A 22,289-nucleotide genomic window follows, 5' to 3' on the forward strand; every position below is an offset into this window, starting at 1 on the left:
GACTATATACTTCCAGGGGAAAGTATGAGCATTCAGCAAAATAGAAGATTTCCAAGTATTCATAAAGAAAAGACCAGAACTAAGTGGAAAGTCTGATATCCAAACACAAAGATCAAGAGAAACATGAAAAGGTAAATAAGAAAGGGAGGGGAAAGGGGAAAATTTTTTTTTATTCAAACTTTCTTCTTTAAGGGCTACAATTAGATCAAATTATATATGTATGTATTAATATATGGGGAAAATATTATTTGTAAGTCTCAAAAATTATATTCACTATTATAGTAATTAGAAGGATCATTCACAGGAAGAGATTGGGGTAATAAATGCTATAAGATATACAAAAAAAGAAAAAGGGGGGGGAATCAAAGATGGCACCAAGAGATACTTGAAGAAATAAAATAAATAGGATAATCCTTATCACACAAAGATACGCATGGGAAGGGGAGGGGAAGAATACTCTTATAAGAAGGAGAGGAAGAGAGTGCTAATACATAATACTTAAACCATACTCTCAGTGAAATCAATTCTAAGAGGGAAGAGCATCTAGATCCATTGGAGTCTTGAATTCTATCTTATCCTACAGGGAAAGTGAGAAGGGAAAACTAAGGGGGTTTGAAGGGAGGGAGTACAAAAAGAAAGGGAAAGAGAGGGGGGAGGGAACTGTTACAGTTAAAAGAGTGGTTGCCTTAAACTGTGACTGCGAAAATATGGTTTCAAGACAGTGTTTTGATTTTATATTAAAAATAAAGTGGTCGCCATGGGAAAAAATTCCCAAATATGAAATACCCAAGTCAGCTGAGTTTTATGGAGATTTTAATTAATACAAATTAAGGAATTAATGAAAGGAAGAGAGAGAGTAAGAGGAAGTAATGAGAAAAAGGCTAGGCCAGCCTAGGCTTAAGCCTTAAGAGAGAGATCAGTCAGTCTTTAATCTATCCACCACAAGATTTGTCCCAACCAAGATTCTAGTGTTCAGAGAGACCCTCCAGTTTAGCTCCTCAGCTCCCCTAAGTTCAGCCACCGAGCCCTCCAATTCAGCTTTGGCAAGCTGACTCCCCAGAGGCCTTTCTGACCTCCTTTTAAAGAGAATTTTCTCCTATGTCACCTTCCCTAAGTTCTCACATCTACCAATCACAGTAAATGTTTTCACAGGAGTGACCATTCTTAATTCACACCTTCTTTAGTTCTCAACTTCTCTGGGTAGCCTAAAACTTCACACCTCTTTTGTTAAGCTTGTCCCTTGCAAGTTTGAAAGTTGCCTGATCTTTTAGTGATTAATTAGACTTTTAATAGGTACTTAGCACCTTTTTGTATTAGATCTAAAAATAGACTTAGCTTGAGGGCTTTTGCCTCACAATAAGTATGAGTTAAGTACTTTTTCATTATTCAGTAAGGAATTTACAACTTTATCTTCCCCTAAAGTATACTTAAGTAGGGGTGGAGTAAGGTTAGAGTTCTCACATTCCTGATCAAGTACCTTCATTGTTTAAAATGGGGAATGGTCTTAACCAAATGTTCTAACGTAGAGTCTGAGAATCTTTAACATTCACAAGTCTGAGAAATTTTAAGATTCAGAGAACTTAACAGATGCTAAAAAAAACAAGAAGGGAACAAAAAAGGGGGGGGCAGCAAGGGAAGCATATCAAGGTAGGGGATTGGGGAATTGACTAGAAGCAAACCATTGGTTTTAAAAGCATATAACAAAAGAAAGGACAGAACTAGGAGAGGATATCAAAATGCTGGGAAATACACAAGTGGCAATCATAACTTTGAATGTGAATGGGATGAACTCACCCATAAAATGAAAACAAATAGGAGAATGGATTAGAATCCAACCATATGAGATTATTTAAGAATTCCATTTCTACTTCTGTTAATCTAAGCAATTTATATTTTTGTATATATTTTGTATTGTCTAGGGTGATTTAAAGTGGAATTTCTCTTTCTAATTCTTGCTGCTGAGATGTGTCGGAGATATATAGAAATGCTGATGACTTATGTGGGTTTATTTTGTATCCTGCAACTTTGCTAAAGTTGTTGATTATTTCAATTAGCTTTTTGGTTGAATCTCTAGAATTCTTTAAGTAGACCATCATATCATCCGCAAAGAGTGATAGTGTGGTCTCCTCATTGCCTATTTTAATACCTTTAATTTCTTTTTCTTCTCTAAATGCTACTGCAAGTGTTTCTAGTATAATGTTAAATAATAAAGTTGATAATGGGCATCCTTGTTTAACTCCTGATCTTACTGGAAATGCTTCTAATTTACTCCCATTGCAAATGATGTTTGCTGATAGTTTTAAATATATACTATTTATTACTTTTAGAAAAGATCCATCTATTCCTATGCTTTCTCATGTTTTCAATAGGAATGAGTGTTGTGTTTTGTCAAAGGCCTTTTCTGCATCTGTTGAGATAATTGTGTGATTTTTGTTGGTTTGCTTGTTGATATGGCCAATTATGTGGATGGTTTTTCTAATACTGAACCATCCTTGCATTGCTGGTATAAATTCCACCTGATCATAGTGAATAACCCTCATGATGACTTGCCAGAGTCTTTTTGCTAGTACCTTTTTAAGATTTTTGCATCTATGCACACATTAAGGAGATTGGTCTATAGTTTTCTTTCTCTGTTTTTGACCTGCCTGGCTTTGGAATCAGTACCATATTTGTGTCATAAAAGGAATTTGGTAGAACTCCCTCTTTGCTTATTATGTAAAATAGTTTGCTTAGTATCAAGATTAGCTGTTCTTTGAATGTTTGATAGAATTCACTTGTGAATCCATCAGGCCCTGGAGATTTTTTCTTAGGGAGTTCTTTGATGGCTTGTTCAATTTCTTTTTCTGATATGGAACTATTTAAGAATTCTATTTCTTCTTCTGTTAATCTAGGCAATTTATATTTTTGTAAATATTCATCCATATCACCTAGATTGGCATATTAATTGTCATATAATTGGGCAAAATCATTTTTAATGATTGCCTTAATTTCTTCTTCATTGGAGGTGAGGTCTCCCTTTTCATCTTGGATACTGTCAATTTGGTTTTCTTCTTTCCTTTTTTTTTTATTAGACTGACCAGTATTTCAAAGTACCAGCTTCTAGTCTTATTTATTAGTTCAAGAGTTCTTTCACTTTCGATTTTATTAATTTCTCCCTTAATTTTTAGGATCTCTAATTTAGTTTTCTTCTGGGGGATTTTAATTTGTTTGCTTTCAAGTTTTTTGATTTGCATGTCGAATTTATTGACCTCTGACCTCCCTAATTTATTAATATATGAACTCAAGGATATAAATCCCCCCCCTGAGTACTGCTTTGGCTGCATCCCATAGGTTTTGAAAGAATATCTCATCATTGTTATTTTCTTCAATGAAAATATTATTTCTTTGATTTGTTCTCTAACTGATTTTGGAGAAGCATATTATTTAATGTCCAATTAATTTTTGATTTGGCTCTCCATGTACCCTTACTGATCATTATTTTTTACTGTGTTATGATCTGAGAAGGTTGCATTTATTATTTCTGCTTTTCTGCATTTGTTTGCCATGTTTTTATGACCTAGTACATGGTCAACCTTTGTGAATGTACCATGTGCTGCTGAAAAGGTGTATTCCTTTTTGTCCCTATTTATTTCTCTCCAAATATCTATTAACTCTAATTTTTCTAAGATTTTATTCACATCTTTTACCTCTTTCTTATTTATTTTTTTATTTGATTTATCTAAATTTGATAGTGGTAGGTTCAGGTCTCCCACTAGTATAGTTTTACTATCTATTTCCTCCTTCAATTCCACTAGTTTCTCCTTTAGAAATTTGGATGCTATACCATTTGGTGCATACATGTTGATTAGTGTTATTTGTTCATTGTCTATACTCCCTTTTATCACGATGTATTTACCTTCCCTATCCCTTTTAATCAGATCTATTTTTACTTTAGCTTTGTCAGATATCATGATTACAACTCCTGACTTCTTTCTATCAGTTGAGGCCAAATAGGTTTTGCTCCAACCTTTGATTCTAACCTTGTGAGTATCTACCCGCCTCAGGTGTGTTTCTTGTAGACAAGATATGGTAGGATTTTGGATTCTAATCCACTCTCCCATTTGTTTTTGTTTCATGGGTGAGTTCATCCCATTCACATTCAAAATTATGATTGTCACTTGTGTATTCCCCAGCATTTTGATATCCCCTCCTAGTTCTGAATTGGAACAATCTCCAGGAAGTGATGCAGAGCGAAAGGAGCAGAACCAGGAGAACATTATACACAGAGACTGATACACTGTGGTACAATCGAATGTAATAAACTTCTCCATTAGTGGCAATGCACTGATCATGAACAACCCAAAGGGTTCTATGAGAAAAAAACACTATCCACATTCAGAGGAAAAACTGTGGGAAAACACCGAAGAAAAACAACTGCTTGATTACAGGGTCAAAGGGGATATGATTGGGGATATAGACCCTAAATGAACATCCTGGTGAAAACATCAACAGCATGGAAATAGGTTTTGATCAAGAAAACATGTAATACCCAATGGAATTGCGCCGTTGGCTAAGGGAAGGGAGGGGGGAGGGGAGTTAGGAATAGAATGTGATTTTTGTAACCAAGGAAAAATGTTAAAATTGATAAAACAAAACAAAAACAACAAAAACAAAAACAAAAACAAAATATTGAGAAAGCAACAAGTTAGTAATCCTTTTAATTTCAATGGAAATTATTTTAATGGGACATGGAAAGATCTAAAGTTTCTGTATTTTAAGTGTACCCTAGTTCCTAATATTTTAATAACATTTGAAAAGCTGCACTAATCTATCCTGAGATCTACTTTGTAAAAGATTTTAGTGAAACACCTAAAGAATCTCTACAAGCAAAGCAACCACAGAAGCAAATTTACTAAAGAGGAGACCTATTTCTGTCTGTGAAAAGATAGTTTTGGAACCTCGAAGAACTACCTGCAACATCTGAGATGGAGTTTCTTGACATCAAGGATAGATGAGGACATTGCAAAGAAGCCAGATGTTAGTTAATGTTGTCAATTGCTAACGTATGACCGTTGCTTTCTGTATTATTTTCTCGGCACACGCATTTATTCTGTTTACAAGCTGAGGAGAAACAGAGCATTTAAGATCATTATAGTAATACCTTAGGGCAATCTCACCTCAACTGGCCTGATATATCATCTGTATTTCTTTAAGAAAAAAGAATTTGCATAATGAAACGTTTTGGTTTTCTTTTTCTAATGATTTTTATAAAAACCCTTTTCTGCTCTTTTGTTTGATACTTTTAGAATTTTCTCCTGCTTTTGTCTTGCTGACAACTCTCCTTGAATGATCTGTATAATCTGAATCTTCTGATATTTCCTCATTTTAAACTGAAAATTTTTTTCCAGGTCTGAAAAGTGATGTCTTCTTTCTGCTTTGTTGGCTTAAGGATACAGATAAAGAAACCTCAGGGGACAGCTAGGTGGCAGAGTGGATGGAGAGCCAAGCCTAGAGAAGGGAGTTCTTGGGTTCAAATCTGGTCTCAGACATTTCCTAGCTATGTAACCCTGGGAAAGTCACTTCACCTACAGTGCCTAGTCCTTACTGTTCTTCTACCTTGGAAATAATACACAGTATTGATTCTAAGACAGAAGGCAAGTGTAGCATACCAGGCATGTTAGCATCTTGGAAGTATGGTTGATGTTTTGATACTGCATCCAGTATATTCATTTACCAGACACTATAGTCAGATCACTTAATGTTCATTGTTTGGAAAGGGACAGTCCAAAGGACTAGCAAATTCCCGGGCTGGGCATTGACAGCCACAGTGTCCTGGCTTAGACTACATTCCCTTACAAAGCATGGGTTGGATTAATCTCCTCCTCTTTGATCCTATCATTGTCAATTCTACCAATGTAAAAACCTATATCATGTCACGTATTCATTAATCACCTCCCACTTGACATTCCTAAGGTCCCCAATAAAGGCTGGGGAACATGTGTAAGCCTTCTCTTCTCTTACACCTCTTGCTCTCACAGCCCTTGCTCTTGTTCCTTGCACCTCTTAATCTTGCTATGGCCTATAATGGCCTCCTCATATCTGATTGACTGACGCAGGACAGTTGCCCCGCATATCTCCCATTAATCTCTTGACCACCTGGTCCATGGGGAATATCCCGGAGTTCTCAGCTCCACACATGTTCTCTTGTTTCTCATACTTATGATTTCTCCGCTTGCTTTCTCTTTCTAGAGAGGTATTAAGGAGCTTGCTTCTCCCCACGTGTTTTAACTTGTGGTCTCTGAGTCTTTATTCCTGCGTCTCTTCCTCTGACTGCCTTATCTATCTCACATCCATATTCCTCTAGCCTCCATTCTCCTTCGCAGGTCACCACCCATAGATAAATTATATAGGAACTGCAGGGCGGATCCTATAGCAAGGATTTAAAGAAAAAGAAAAAAAAGAAAAAAGAAAACCCAAACTGGGCACCCCAAGAGAGTAATTTCTTCATTGGAAAGAGGATTTAATTCGTGTTTTCTCTTTTACCATCCTACCCATGGTAAAAATGCTGCTCTAAAATCTTTTCAAAAGAGATCTTTGCTCTCCACCCCTGACCTCCCAGATGGATGCATCATTCCACCTAAGGTCAAGCAGGAGGGAGCTGAGCCCTGAACCTCTGCAGTCTACTCTGGGCCACCAACAGCAATTCATCCCTGCTCAACTCAGTCTAAGTGGCTGCTGGTGTCTCAGAGCAGCTGCTGTCCATTGACAGGGAGCCTAACATCATCCAGTCTGTGTCCTGGAAGAAAGCTGGCCAGGGTTCAATTCATTCACATAAAGCTGATCATTGGCTGTATTTATCTAATATTTGTGACCCTACACTGTAAACTGATACCGCCAAACTGTGAATCATGGCAGCTTTCTCATCCTCTGGGAACCTCATGTTCTGAATGTTGTCAGTGTTGTAGCAGGTTTCTGTCCACCCTAACCAGCTTGTGTAATGTCTGCCTAAAGTCAGGGAAAGCACCAAAAAGCTTGTTCCTGTCACTAGAAATGACACAGAGGAAGTTGTCTGGCACAAATAGGAAGGCCCAGCTGTGACACACTGGATTCTAATCCACATTAAGGATCGTGGTCCAGAGTGCTATTTCCAATAGGTGACTCTTACTGCTACCCAGTCTGTGTTCTCTTAGTCTATGTCACACTAAGACCTTGCCCTGGAATGCAATTCCTGATTGGCGAGACGAATTCTGTTCCCCGAGTCCATTCAGTTCAAGCTGCCAGAAGTGAATAAACAAGGCCTCCAAACACAGGCATGAACCATATCTTATAGAGACCTCATCTGCTCATTGTTGAATACCACATCAGAATTTCTTAGCACTGACGTGTGTGAATCTTAAAACTGCTCAGACTGTACCTTGGAACATTTGGTTAAGGTTATTCCCTTATTTTAACAAATGAAGGTACTTGATCAGGAATGTCTTGGGAACTTTACATTACTCCACCCAAGGCATACTTTAGGGGAAGATAAAGTTGTAAACTCCTGATTGAACAATTAAGTTACTTAACTCATACCTTATAGTAAAGCTAGATCCTTAAGCTAGGTCTATTTTTAGATCTAATACAAAAGGGTGCTAAGTACCTATAAAGTTTAAATTAATCACTAAAAGGTCAAGCAACGTACAAAGGACAACCTTAGCGAAGAGATGTGAAATACTCAGAAGATATCATCTACTCAGAGAAGGTGATAACAAAAGAAAGATGTGAATTAAGAATGGACAGTCCTGTGTAAAAAGTCTACTGTGATTGGTAGATGTGAAAATTTAGGGGAGGTGACATAAAAGAAACTTCTCTTTAAAAAGAGCTGTCTGAACTCAGCTGAGGGAGTTTTTCACAGTCAGGGAGTTTGAGTTTGCCGTGGTGTGAGTTTTGCTTGGAACGATCTTGTGGTAAGTGATAAAGGACTGACTAGTCTCTCTTAAGGCTCAGGCCTAAGCCATTTGGCCTAAGCCTTTCCTACTATTCCCCCTTACTCTGTCTCTCTCCCTTTCCTTAATTCCTTCATTTGTATTCATTAAAATCTCCACAAAAACCCGCTAACATGGGTATTTTTCATATTTGGGAATTTTCCCATGGTGACCACTATTTTTTGATTTTTAAATCAAGACACTAAAAATTATCTTTACAGTTTGGCCGAAACCTTACAGTTTTGGCAATTCACAGTCTTAAAAACCATATTTTTACGGTCACATGTGGTGCCTAATAATCCAGCAATTTCAGGGCCTTGTCAGCATTGTAGGGAGCATCCTGCTGAGGGGCATTTGTTTGTGTAACATGGAGAATGTTCCTTTCCACAAAACAATATTAAAAAATATATAATAAATGTGAGGAGTGCCCTAATACTCCCAATAAGAGGAAATGTGCAGCTCATAGTGTGAATTTTAAAAAGTCTCCATCTTGGTCTAGCACCCAAAAATTGTGCACACCCACACTACACGGGCATGTGCTAGTCAAAGACAAATCAGAAATAACTAACTGCCCACCTGGGCTGTCCTAAGCCAAGCTAGAGCCAACCATTGGCATTTGTGAGACACAGGAAGTGAGGTAGGGAACAGCCTCTGGAATTCGCTCACTTCCTGTGGAGAGAGCTAGACGGGAGTTGGTGTTAGGAGCTTGGACAGGGAGGACGCCCGCAGACAGCTTTCCTTCAGATCACTCACGTGAGTTAAGGACTGATTCTTTCCACCTTGGCCCTTTGGGCCTAAAACTCCCTCTGCCTTGGTCAGAGGTTGAGTAGCCCCTTTCCCTTTTCTCTTCTCTCCTTCTTTCCCTCTCCTTTCCCTACTCCCAGTGTGATTAAACCTCCATAAACTCCATTCTGACTTGAGTGTTTCATTTTAGGAATTTCATAAGTAAATTCCTTGGCGGCCATTGTTCAATATTACATAAATCCTGTAGCCACATTTTTAACCATTACAGTTGCTCATAACCTCTCCCAGAAGCCTAAAATTTCTACCATTACAATAGTCTTAAGAAATGTATTCAATTAGGAATGTCCTGGGTTCCAGAGCCTGTGGGATGTGTTATTGATAAATGGGCCCCTGAAGCCATTTTTAAATCTTGAAAAAGTTTCAAAAAAATTAAAAAAGACTCTCTACAAAACACTTGAGCATCAGCCAAAGGCAGCTCAATCATTATATCCAGCCATGAATCAAAACACGACTTTGACAGAAGAGAAGGTAGATTTGACTCCAAAGTAACACAATCAGACATCATTATTGGTCATGTATTTGTTTTCTGCATCCTGGTAAAAGAACGCCTGTCCTGGATTGCACCTATTTCATACAGATGTCCCTCTGGGTAAGGAAATTCTCATCTAGGCTCCTCTGAAGGTCTTCCCAGCAGTCTGGCCAAGGGGGAATCATTCATCGCCTCCATATCACTGATTATGAACCACATAGGATCCTTTAGAGAAGTCTCCATGAGGACCATTTTAGGAAGAGTAAGGCCCAGGTAGGACACTAACTGTGCAGCAGACATCCATTATAGGATGTCTGAACGTGGGCAACAGCAGTGGAAGGGATGAAGTCTGGGGTATCAGAATATTAAAGCAATTCATAACATCAAAGACTTCTATGGGATGAATCACAGCTCAGGTCTGTGTCCCCATCTGGGGAAGCTGAAGGCCCCACAGAGCCGGGCTCCCTGGGAAAGACAGGTGACTCGCTGGCCGGAGGAGATCCAGGAAACAAGTTTGGCCTATCCAGGGACTCTCTGAGCCTGGGAAGATTCATGCCAACTCGGGGCTCCCCGAGGATTGTGATCCAGAGAGGCTCCTGTGGCCTCGGGAGTGTGAGAGCTCTGGAGGATTCAGTCCATTTTCTTCTCCTAATCTCGTGCTGAACTCAGGACTTGGGATCAAAGGTTCCACTCTGATCAAATCCCACTGCTTGCTTGCTGCCATCCTCTGAACCTTCCAGCCTGGTAATGACTCTGCTAAGGGTCTGTCAGACACCCAGGAAACACCTGTCCCACATCTCTGGGGGATCTTGGCTCCAGGCAGGCTGGGTGCCACCTGCAGCTTCCACTGACTACAACTAACATTTGGATCTTCAGCTCAGAACAATGGCCCAGAGACGTCTCTGATCCCACAATATTTTCCACAGAGGGAACAACATGGATGAAGTACAAGAACCCACCAGGCAGGGCAGAGCAAGGGGTCACTTGAGTCAGATGTCCACCTTGGCCCTGACTGGCCTTCAGGAACAAGAAGTGCTCTCTGATGCCACCTTCCTGCCAGGCTCCTGCCTCACTTGCTCCCCAGCTCCCACCGGGGCCTGCTCTCCTCCCTGGGGCCGCTCTCCTCAGCCAGCCCAGCCCTCTTCCCTGGCGCCCCTCTGCCCATCCTGATGCTAGCCCCTGCCAGGCTTTTTCCTCCTTGGTCTAGGGAAGCCCAATGCTGTCTGTCACACTCCCATTCCCCAGCTCCTACCACTGAGGCCTTCCTGTGGCCAGAGGGAATGGCAGTCAGCAGGGAATGTGGCGGAGAAGCTCAGGGACTGTCCTGGAGGCTGCCTTTACTGTGAGGACAAAACAAGGTGCTGGATGTGCTCAGCAGTGCCCGCCCCTCCCCCTCTTCTTCTTACTGTCTAATAAGGCCCAAAGGCCTGGCGAAGGCTGACCCACTGCCTGACCAAGGAAGCAGCCCCATGGCGTGTCCTCTGGCCTGGAGGCAGGAGCTTGGCTGGAGCCCTTCTCAGAAGACCTTCCAGCCCTGCCCACAGTGCCCAGCCCTTTCCTTCTGGTAAAAACGCTCCTTTTCCAGGCTGTGCCTCATCTGATCTCCCCCAAACTCCTTCTGAAGTCCCCCTAGCAGGCCTGACTGACCCGTCCAAGCCCAGGGCCTGGAAGGCAGGAGCAGAGCCTGGAGCTGGGGGACTCCCAGCCATCCCCGATGAGAGAGGGGGTCGCACTGGGGGGAGGACAAAGGAATGGCAGTGACTGGGCCTGTCTGGCTGGAACCTGGGTGAGCTCATCCAGGCAGGGGATACCAAGGCTGGGAAACCCCAGAACTCTGTGGATGGGGGGTAGCCAGGGCTGACCCTGGAGCTCCCCCTGAGCACAAGCAGTGATGGCACCCATGGAGGCCTGGCAGAGACACAGCTCTGAGTTCTGCTGGATTCCAGCCTGGGGGAGCTTGGCCAGGGCTGGGGAGGGGCTGCACTCACCTGGGAGGGGGGCCTCAGGGTCCTGGGGGCCATTCCCTCTGGATTCCGTCTCTCTGCTGGGGCCACCCTGGGGTCCTTCAGAGGTTGGCAGTCCCGAGGTGGGGGAACACTTCCTCTGTGTGCACCTGGGGGGAAGGAGAAAGGGGGAGGACTCAGAGGGGCTCCCAGGCCCTTCCCTGGGCTCAGGGAAAACTCTCCCCCACAGGGGGGCACAGGGAGCCTCAGGGTGGGAAGGACCTTGGACTGGCAAGCAGAAGCCTCCCCTCCCCCTCTGCTGCCACCTTTGGCTTCATTTCATTCAGAAACTGCACTGGGTGGATTAAGGGAGATTGCTGGGGGGACAGGGATTACAGGAGAATAGGGCTGAAAGGGGAGATGGGCATCAGATGGAGGAGGGGGAGAGCATGCTGGCATTTCTTCAGTGTCCAGAGATCTGGGCTCCTCCATGTGGGCACAGGGAACCCGCCCTCCCACACACATTGGCTGCTTCTCCCCTTGGCCTGTTCTGACCTGGATGTCCCCCTGGGGGAAGGGCCCAGACCTGCCCCTCCCCCACCCTGTCATTGCACCCCCTCCCACAGCTGCCTCCTGGCTTCCGGGCTGGCAGCCCCTTCTCTGTCCTGGGGGGTGGTAAAGCCCCCCGGCCTGAGCCTGGCACTTCCTTGCTAGTCTTTTCTCTGGTGCTTTAAAATGAGGGACAGAGAGACACACTGAGACCCAGACTTCTGCCCTGCTCTCTTACACACACACACACAAGCTGACAATTCACCTCGCAGGAGTTCGGGAGCAGGAAGTCTTAGGGGGCAGGCTGAGGAGCTCGGGCCGCGCTGGCGGCCCAAACTCCTCCCCCCTTCCCTAAAAAAGGTCCCAGAAGCACAACTAGGATCCTTCCAGGAGCTTGGACTGCCCACAGGAGATTCCAGAATGCCTCGGGGTGTCAGGAGAGGCGGGGCCAAGACTTGTGTGACGTCCGACCCTGGGCATTCTGGGAAATGGAGTCCTCCAACCCGGGCCTCTGGGTTTAGAAGCCTGCAGCCTTCTCCCGTGCCAATTCCCCCCCAGCCCTGCCTCGCTGCGTCTTTACTCTCGAAACTACTTCAGGCAAGAGCCCGGCACCCGGCAGGTGCCTAATAAGTGTCTATTGATTCAGGGACCGATAGATCAATGGAGCGAAGCTCTACAAGGTCTGACGAGGTGGCGCTCGGATCACCCATTTGGATACACACACACTCTCACAGACTCTCCCCTCCTCCCACCACACACTTTTACCCAGTACACCACCCCGCAGAGCCGCTCTTGTTTGCGCATGCGCACATGCTTTCGCCTAACCTCCAAGGCTCACTAAGAGGGGACGGGTCCACCCGGGTCTTCCCCGGGAATTTGGGCGGAGAAAGTCTCAACTGTCAGAGCAGGGAACTCAGAACACCCTGTAACCCCAACCCCACCTCGTCCATTTACTCCCTCCCCTCCCCCTCTCACCCAGCAAAGGTTCCAGAAACACAGCTGCATACCTTCCATCATCAGAGACTGCCAAGTCTTGCATGACGTCAGAACCTAGGCATTCTGGGAAATGGTCTTCCACGGGAAAGGGCCATAGCTCACTTGAAGTTATGACACAGGTATTCTGGGAAATGGAGTCTTTTGCCTGAGCTCCTGAGTTCAGGGTTATTGGGGGAGGGGCTATAGGAATTGGGGAGAAGGTGCATGCAGCCTTCTCTCTCCCACCCCCATTTCCCCTCCAGTCCTGCCCTGACTCCTCCATAGCCTGGACAGTGCCTCCAGGGAGAGCCTGGCGTACAGCAGGTGCTATAATAAATAATATACTAACAATATATAATATACAGTAATATAGTATATAATTAAATAATAAAATAAAAAATAATAATAAAACACTGATTGACTGAAGGATCAATGGATCTCTGCTCCCCAAGGCCTGAGGAGGTAGCGCTAGGATCCCTCAGGACACTCATCAGTCTCCCTTCCCCCACACACACACACACTTTTTCAGCTCGGTGGACCACCAACCACACCCCACCTGCTGCACATACGCACAGGCTCCCGCCCACACTCCCAGGGACCTCCCCAGCCCCAGCAGTTCAAGAGCAGAAAGTCTCAACTGCCAGAGTAAGGAGCCCCGACCAGACCCTTACACTGACTCCCTCCCCTCCCCCTCTCATTCAGCAGAGGTCCAAGAAGCACAGCAGAGACCCTTCCAAGAGCTGAGACCATTCAAATAAGGTTCCCAGCATGCCCTGAGGCTGCCACAGTGTGGAGGACTCAAGACAAGGGAGAAGTCAGAGAACCGGCATTCTGGGAAATGGAGTCCTGCACAGGGGAGGGTCAAGACTTGCACGATGTGATGACACATTCTGGGAAATGGAGTCCTCCTGCCTGGGCTCCTGGGTTTAGAGGCTTCGTGGGGGAGGGGTTATAAAGGAATTGTTCCCAAACGAGGGGGCACTGCAGCCTTCTCCCCCTCCCCCCATTTCCTCTTCCTTCCCTGTCATCTGTTTCTTCCTTAGACTGGAACCTGCCTCAGGATGCAGCCTGGCACCGAGCAGGTGCCTAATAAGTTTGATTGATTGACTGACTGATCAATCCATGGATCTCTGCTCACCAGAGCCTGGGGATGTAGCGCTGAAACTGAGGCAGAGGTTAGCAGGGGACAGTCCAGGGCCCAGGCCCAGGCCCCCCTCCCACAGGTTCCCCTCCTCCAGGTATCTTTCTGAACATCCTGGAGCTCCTTCTGTTTTGGGGGGACCCCGGTGGACCCCCTCAAAGGAGGAATCAGGTGACTCGGAGGCTGCCCTCCTGGGCCTGGAACCCCCAAGAACTGGGCTCAAATGTGACCTCAGACATTTCCCAGCTTGGGAGCCTTTTCTTCAGTTTCCCCTGCAGGGGGGGCTCATTCCCCCATGAATTACTCTAATGAGCAGACAGGAGACAATGCTGGCAGAGTTCATGTGGCTTTATTCAGAGGCGGAGGCTGGGGCCACGGATTTCACAGGGATCCACCCCAATGCTGGCTCCACTTTCCCATCATCTACATCTTATTCTACCTTCCTCCTGTCCTCCTCCAGCTTTCCCAGCACTTCTGTCTTACAAATATATGGGAATATTCCTTAAATTTGCAATTTTTAGTTGAGTCTTGTCCAAACATTTATCAGATTGCAACAATTCAGCCTGAAACACTCTTTTGTAGAAAGGGAGATTTTTTAACCTTTGGACTTCATCCCCCAGAAGTCCCTTAGTATTTCCCAAAATTCCTTTTAATCTCCCCACTAGGTTATGTGGTCATGTTTGTATAAGTTCTGAGGTTCTACCTCCCTGACTCTTCTTTTCGCAAGTAGGCTGGGTTAGCACCTTTTTTAGCTAGTTCTTTTTTTACTTTTGTTATTATTAATAAATCTTATAAATATAGAACCTGAGTTATTACCATTTTAAAACCCAGACTTTGAAACATTTTTCCAGTTATAGCATCACTTAGTCAAGTTTATAACTTATATGGTGGAGGTTTCTCTCATAGGGATTAGGTCACCCCTAAACTTCTTCCCATGGGAATAGAAGAGGGGGGCTTTTATCCACATTTCAAAGATCTACACTTCTACTCTTCAAAAGGAGAGATTGATATCTCCTAGAGGAGGGCACTAAACTTCACTATATTTTCTATAGGAAGCTGCCAATCTATGATTACTGCTTTTCTAGCCTGGCATAGTTGTAAGTAATCTTGCTCTGAATTTTGGTCCCATTTGGGATCTTCAGTTGGTCAATGAGTTGTTCCCTCTTTCTGGGTCTGATTAACAAGAAAAAGAATCTTATTCTTTTCCCTTTCTGTTAGCAAGGCCTGGAGAAAATCTTCCACATCAACTCATGTGGAGTTATATGTATGAAAAATGTTCTCAACCCTATTTATTAACAATATAGGCTCGGTTTCAAATGAGGGAAAATTTTCTTTGAATCTCTCAATATCCTGTGGAGAAAAAGGTATATGATGTCTAATGTTTACTAAATCTCCATGTCTGTTATATGTAGGAACATCTCTTAGAGGGAAGAGACCTTTATTTGAATCATCTGTGGTAACTGCTGCTTGACCTATGTTGTGGAATTCAATGGAGTGGGTTGCAGTGAGGCCAGTAGGGGAAGGAGGTGAGGTGGTTGAATGGAGCTAGTCAGCAGGTGGGGAGGCAGAGAGAAAAAATCAGGGGCAGGGTTGGGGTGGGATGGAGAGGAACAGGGTCGGGGCTGGGGGCAGGGTGGAGAGGAGGAGGGTGGGACTTGGTACAGGGTGAAGAGGAGTAGGATGGGTGAGGTCTAGAGGAGTCATAGCAAGGTGAGTGGAAATGAGGTTACAGAAAAGGATTGAAGTAGGGATCGTATGGGTGGGGATATGGGAGATAGGTGGGCACTGGGTAGTGGGATGTTAAGGGAGGGTAGAGAGGTATATTGGGAGGAAAGGGGATGGGAGGAGTAGGGGATAAGTGAGGTCTGACAGGGAGGGGAGCTGAAGGGTTCAAGTCCTGGTTTGGGTCAGTATGAGGAGAAAACTCACAGGCCAGGTGGGATGATAGAGTGTGTTTCTTGCTAGATTTCACTGAAGGAGTTAAGCTAGAATGATTTGGTTCCAAAGAAAGAATGGTTTCCTCACTGGAGGGAATGGTTGATTTATCAATATGATATGCCCACACAAACCAGTATTTATAATCTTTGGAATCCTTGTTTTTAATGGCTAACTTCAAATCATTTAATATCTTGAAGTCAAAAGAGCCATATTTTGTCCAGGTAAAAGATATGTTCATCCATGCCTTATAAAGCTTTCTAGCTTCTTTCTTTGTCATCCAGTTCTCCTTAGGCAAATTAGAATCACTCCAAGAATTAAAAAAGTATATGCAGGGATGAATCAGAAGGAATATTTCCTGATTTCCCTTGATTTGTTGCAGTATTTCCCATATGGTCTAGTCTGTATAGCTTAACCTACCTATTCAAGCTAGTTTGAGTATTGCTAAGTGGTCAGTTTAAACAATGAAAAGTTCCTAAAACATAAAAAAAAAAATGGAGACAAAGTCCTTCAATGTTATTGTGGAAGGCAATAAGAGGAGGTTTAAAATAAAAAGCTAATGTAAGGAAACAGTAATTGTTGCACAGCAATAGTATCAATAATGAATGTGTATTTAGTGTAATTATTGTTGTTATTAATAATTAATAACAATATGCATTTATTATAAGTGTCGATGATGTTATTAATAATAACACATTTAGTATAATTATCTATAATGTTATCAATAATTAATAATGTGCCTTTGTTATAATTATTATTAATAATAACCATGAATAGGTATCACTTACAATAATGATTATTAGTGATTAATAATAGGTGATAGTAACTAATAATAGTTATTGAAAATTAATAATTATTTCCATTGATAGTGTTATTAATACTATTGTGTTCTGAAATTATTCCTTAATATTGTATGTAATTAATTTGATTTGTGTTGGCTTTGTCTAATTTTAGAAATTTGGTTTTAATTTAAATTCAATATTATTAATATTTCCTATTAATAATCCTTTTATTTGAATTATTCAATTTAATAGCATTATTTTAGATCACTAGTAGCAGTAGCAAAGGAATTCTTTTTATTTTCCTGCAGTTTTAATTCTCGACAGTAGGTGGCATTATAATAAATAGAGTGGAAGGCACTTGTGGGTAGGCCTTTATCTAAAAGCAATCAGATAAAGGAAGAGAATGGAAAAAATTTTGACTTTTAATGTGCTAAAGAAGGCAGGCAGTCTGCAAGGAAAGTTTGAGAGTAGGGGAGGGAGAGAGAAAAATTCAAAGAGAACTTCCTTATAAAAATGTAGTTTCCCCTCCCCCAGAGGGGAGTCAGTGGCCACCTGTTTTCAAAGTTTGAGGGATGGGGCAGGGAGCTCCTAACCCTAGTCCACAGCCTGGAAGGACCCCCCAGGATTAATTTAAGGGGTGTCTCCTCCTTCAGGCCAGAGCCTGCCTTATCAAAGCCAGCAGTTTCACATGCCCAGGGAAGTCAGGAGCTGGGCTGGGCTGGGTTCCTGTTCTCTGACTGAGACTTTACTGACCACCCCCTCAGCCAAGGTAAATGAATGGGGGTGAAGAAACACATGGGAGGGAGTTTGATCACCAGTCGATATGGGGAGGCGTTTTAGACAGTTCTGCTTCTCTTTCTCAACCAAAGTGAGTTTCGTATATGCAGGCAGGCAAGCTTTTATTCTTGAGCTTATCTAAGCACTCACTCAATACTTCTCAGAAGAAAATTAATAGCCAGCTTATGAAAGATTCTAAGTCTTGAGACCTGTCAATCATTCTAGCAACTTCTACCTTCCCTTGCTATAGTGCTTAGCAGAGCAAGGGATGGGAAAGGACTGGCACACACCACCTCCATGGAGGCCCATAAGACCGGGAACATTCATTTGGATCTCTGCGAACTTTTAGAACCAGAATGGCAACACCAATCACAAGCTTTTTGGTGTGGAGCCATGACAGGAGAGCTTTTGTTGTCAGAGGTTCCCTTCTATGCTTATCCTGCTGTGGGGTTGGACCACTGGAGGAAACCAGGGCGGTTTCATTGTGCTGATTTGTGAACTCTCCTCCCTAGTGACCTACCAGTGCTGAGTAGGGGCACTTTAAGTTCTTGATTTGATTAGCTAAAAATAGACAAAGGGAGACTTAATTCTATCTTCACAATGAGAAACACTAACACTGGAACAAATGCAACATTCCTCAAAATGATAAATTACATCTACTTAAAACTATTAGCAAAGATTATTTGCCAAAAGGATGAACTAGAAGCCTTTCTAGGAAAGACCAAGGAGACACATCATCACCACTACTATTCAGTATTGTACTAGAAATGTTATAGAAATGAAAAGAAAAAATTGAAGGAATCAGCATAGGCAAGGAGGAAATAAAACTATCACTCTTCCCAGATGATAGGAGAGTATTACATAGAATCCTAGAGAATCAACCAAAAAACTAATCAAAACAATGAACAATTTTAGCAAAGTTGCTGGATATAAGATAAAACCACATAAATCATCCCCATTTCTCTATACTACCAATAAAGGCTTAAAGCAAGATATAGAAAGAGAAATAACATTTACAATAACTGTAGACATCATAAAATACCTGTGAGTTCCTGCCTCCTAAGACCAACTCAGGAACCATGTGATCACAACTAAAGTAAAGGAGAAATGGACATATGATTTAGAAATAATGTGTGAGACCATAAACAAATTAGAGGAGCATAGGATAGTGTACCTGTCAGATCCATGGATAGGGGAAAACTTTATGTCCAAAGATAACAGAGAATATTATGAGATGTAAAATAGATAACTTTGACTACATTAAATTAAAAAGGGTTTTTTTCCCACAAACAAAACTAATACCACCGAGATTAGAAAGGAAACAATTGAAAAAGAATGTATAACAATGTTCCTGACAAAGGCCTCATTTCTCTAAGATATAGAGAAAGGAGCCAATTTTATAACAATACAAAGCATTCCTCATTTGATAAGTGGTCAAAAGATATGTGGAGGCAATTTTCAGATCAACAAATTGTGAAGAGTGAATCAAACTTTCTTTGTCTATCAATCAGCAATTTTTGGGAAAAATTTTATTTAGTCAATTTAGGACATTATTCCTTGGTTATAAGAATCCTATTCTTTCCCTCCCTCCCCTCCCCCCACCCCTTTCACATAGCCAGCACACAATTCCACTGAGTTTTACATGTGTCCTTCATCAGAACCTATTTCCATGTTGTTGATGTTTGCACTAGAGTGATCATTTACAGTCTTCATCCCCAATCATACCCCCCTCGACCCATGTAATCAAGCAGTTGTTTTTCTTCTGTGTTTCTACTCCCACAGTTTTCCTCTGAATGTGGATAGTGTTCTTTCTCCTAAATCCCTCTGAGTTGTTCAGGATCACTGCACTGCCACTAATGGAGAAGTCCATTACATTCAATTATCAATCAGCAGTTTTTAAATTAATCAGTCAAAAACTTAAACATTCCTACTTAACATGAAATAAGAGAGTTTGCAAGTCACTTACTAAAGTGGGTAACAACCCCATAGGACACTGACCAACCCCTGAGCAGTGCTAAGCAAACTGAAAGATTACAACTGGTTCCCATAAAGTGGAGGAAGGGCCAGGAAGTGACATGGAAAAAAGAATATAAAAAGTCCCAGAACTTTGTGTTGTGGAAAAGTGAAATGAAGGAAGCCTGCAAACAGAGAAAAGGGGATGCAAGTTTGCAGAGTTGTCAGTCAAGGTGCATACCTGAAGAGAATGTCACCAGGAAGAAGCAGTTGAGAAGAGATTCAAAACTTCCTGGAAATACTTCTGTCTCTCTTTCTCTTGACTCTTGGCATCTAGAGAGTGCTGAACCTTTCTCGCCTGATACCTGGAAGATACTGATTTTTCCTTTGGCCCTTGACTGTTACTGACTTTCTTTTAGAAGAACTCAAAGAGGGGGGCAGCTGGGTAGCTCAGTGGATTGAGAGCCAGGCCTAGAGAAGGGAGGTCCTAGGTTCAAATCTGGCCTCAGATACTTCCCAGCTGTGTGACCCTGGGCAAGTCACTTGACCCTCTTGCCTAGCCCTTACCACTCTTCTGCCTTGGAGCTAATACACAGTATTGACTCCAAAGCAGAAGATAAGGGCTTTAAAAAAAAAAAAGAACTCAAAGTTCCTCAACGCTGCCAGCCCTGTCTTTTCATCTAGGACTTTATATTTTATTTTCTGTTTAGGGGAATCAGGGAAACCTAAACCCTCTCTCCCATCCAAATACCCTTCCTTCCCCTCCCTTAAATAAATCCCTTATTCCAACAAGTACAGAGTGAGTTATATATCAAGCAAAGTCAGGCTATTTACTCATTTCTGAATCTCAGTTGGACACCATCTGAAATCTAACTGAAAGTGGGAGGGAGGCAACATCTGAGTCCTCAATTTCCATTGGTCTGTAGGGTTGCCTAGCAATCTTACAGGGCCACAAAATAGTAGTAATAGTAGTAGTCTCACGGTAACCTAGGATGACGATTGTCTTTGTGCGCTTTCATCTGTGATGTAGATGAGTGTGCACAAAGACACTTGTGCGTGAAGGAGATTTAAGTGGAAAAGCTGATGCACCGAGACAGTCCCACTCTCTCAGCATTGGAAGCCTGGGTCAGTGGTACGAAAAGTCGTTACACCTGGAGACTTCCTCAGCTGCATTGGGTGGCTGTGTTCTTTTGTGCTCCAACACGCCCTAAGCACTCCACAGTGCTTTGCTGCATCGCCATCTCAGCTGTTGAACCTTCTTATTGGTTTCTTCTGCCTGTTTTGCGGAAGCAGTCTTCACATGCTGAGTGAGCAAAGCCCTAGTTCACCAGGGGTCGACAACGACCCGATGGCTACCCTCACAAGGTTTAGCCCTTGCGGGGGGTGTGGCCGCTGCCACATGCTAGCAACTACTGGGAGCCACAAGTGAGAGTTGGGTGTCAAGTGGGGGTCAGAGGCTGGAGAGCTGCCCTAAGAGGGCACGACAAGCCCTCCATACCAGAGATACTACTCCTCCCTGAGCACCCCATACATCCGGGGCCACAAAATATTTAAAGAAGTACTCCCCTAATATACTGTCCAAGGGATTTCTTCTCCTTTTGAGTTTCGACTTGGACTGCTCCTTTGAGCTTCACCTTGGATCTTCTGGTCATGTACTCAATTCCAAATAAATTTTTATGGTACTTTATTTACTAAAGGAGAAAGAGTGAAAGAAATCAGTGAGAGTAGATATTTACTCCAGCCTGGTCCAAACCAGGCAGGGCTTGAGAGGCCCAGCAAAGGGAGCCCAGAGGCAAATCAAACAAGGGTTTGAGCCAGGAGGTCTCTTCCAAGACAAGGGGCCTCTCCAGAGGCTAGTACCTCCAGAAAAGCCAGGGAAAGGAGTCAGCCTTTTTCACTCACCCACATTACTATGTGCCAAGGGAAAATAGAAAACAGACCAAGGTCCTCCACTGGAGCTCCTCCAGGGTTAAATTTGAAGGCAAAAGACATTGTCCCAGGAATGTATCACACTTACCACTTTTAAAGACCCTTCCTTTCGTCACTGCCTGTGCCTTCTGCCTTCCTTCCACTTTTATGTGGACCAATTATAGATATAGTTTTGTTTAAGACTGCCCAGTGGGCAGTCAGTGGGTTCTGATTCATCACCCACTTTCACACACAAGGGTCACAGATCTCCCCATGCTTAAGGATAAATGGGTTGTAAGTGCTTTTGCGATTAAATCTAATAATGGGCAGGGAGAGTTAATCCCTCCTTGTCATAATAACAACTACTATGTCTGATTCCCAAATAAATCAAAGATCAGGGAAAAGACATATTTGCAGAAAAATATTTCTAGTAAATCTTTTCATGAGAACAAAGCAATAGAAACCGAAGGGAACCCATCAATTGAGGAATGGCTGAACTAGTTAGGAGATGTGATTGCAATGGAATACTGTTGTGCCTTCAGAAATGAGAAACAAGATGATCACAGAGAAACCTGGAAAGCCTTATATGAAGAGATGGGAAGTGAAGTGAGCAGAACCAGAAGGTTGTACACAGGAAAATGATTATGTACAAGGATGAGCTGTTCATCACTTAACTACTATCAGCAATGTCAGGACCCAGGACCATTCCAAGGGACTCATAATGAAAAGGGCCATCCTCTGCTATGGAAGGAACAAAGTCAATGCAGATTGAAGCACGTCATTCTCCACTTTCTTTATCCACCAATTTTTACCGTGTAAGAAATGTTTGTCTTTTCCACAACATTATGGCCATGGAAATATGTAGTATATAATAACACGTATCTAATCTTCATCCTATTTCCTTCTGTCTTGGGGAAGGGAAAAGGCTAGGATAGAGGAGGAAAACATGGATCACAAAATGTGAGAACAGGATTATTTTTTCTAATGTATTTATTTATTTAGAATATTTTACCAAGGTTACCTGATTCATGATCTTTCCCACCCCTTGTTCTTCTCCCCTCTGGGAACTAACAAGCAATTCTACTGGGTGACAGATGTATCATTGAAGAA

At 42.8% G+C, this 22,289-nt stretch overlaps 1 protein-coding gene across 1 annotated transcript in view; it reads right to left on the bottom strand.

Annotated features, from left to right (window-relative positions):
• Positions 1 to 12,771, bottom strand: part of LOC100619470 (zinc finger protein 829-like) — a 29,474-nt gene extending 16,703 nt beyond the window's left edge. The window contains exons 1-2 of the mRNA XM_016432757.2: positions 12,684 to 12,771; positions 11,205 to 11,329 (exon numbers count right to left, since the gene is read on the bottom strand). Coding sequence (XP_016288243.2) covers positions 11,205 to 11,329; positions 12,684 to 12,747 — 189 coding nt within the window. The 5' untranslated portion in view covers positions 12,748 to 12,771. The remainder of the gene's footprint in view (positions 1 to 11,204; positions 11,330 to 12,683) is intronic.
• Between the last annotated feature and the right edge of the window lie 9,518 nt (positions 12,772 to 22,289).

This window comes from Monodelphis domestica, chromosome 3, assembly GCF_027887165.1.
Source record: "Monodelphis domestica isolate mMonDom1 chromosome 3, mMonDom1.pri, whole genome shotgun sequence".
Taxonomy (NCBI): domain Eukaryota; kingdom Metazoa; phylum Chordata; class Mammalia; order Didelphimorphia; family Didelphidae; genus Monodelphis; species Monodelphis domestica.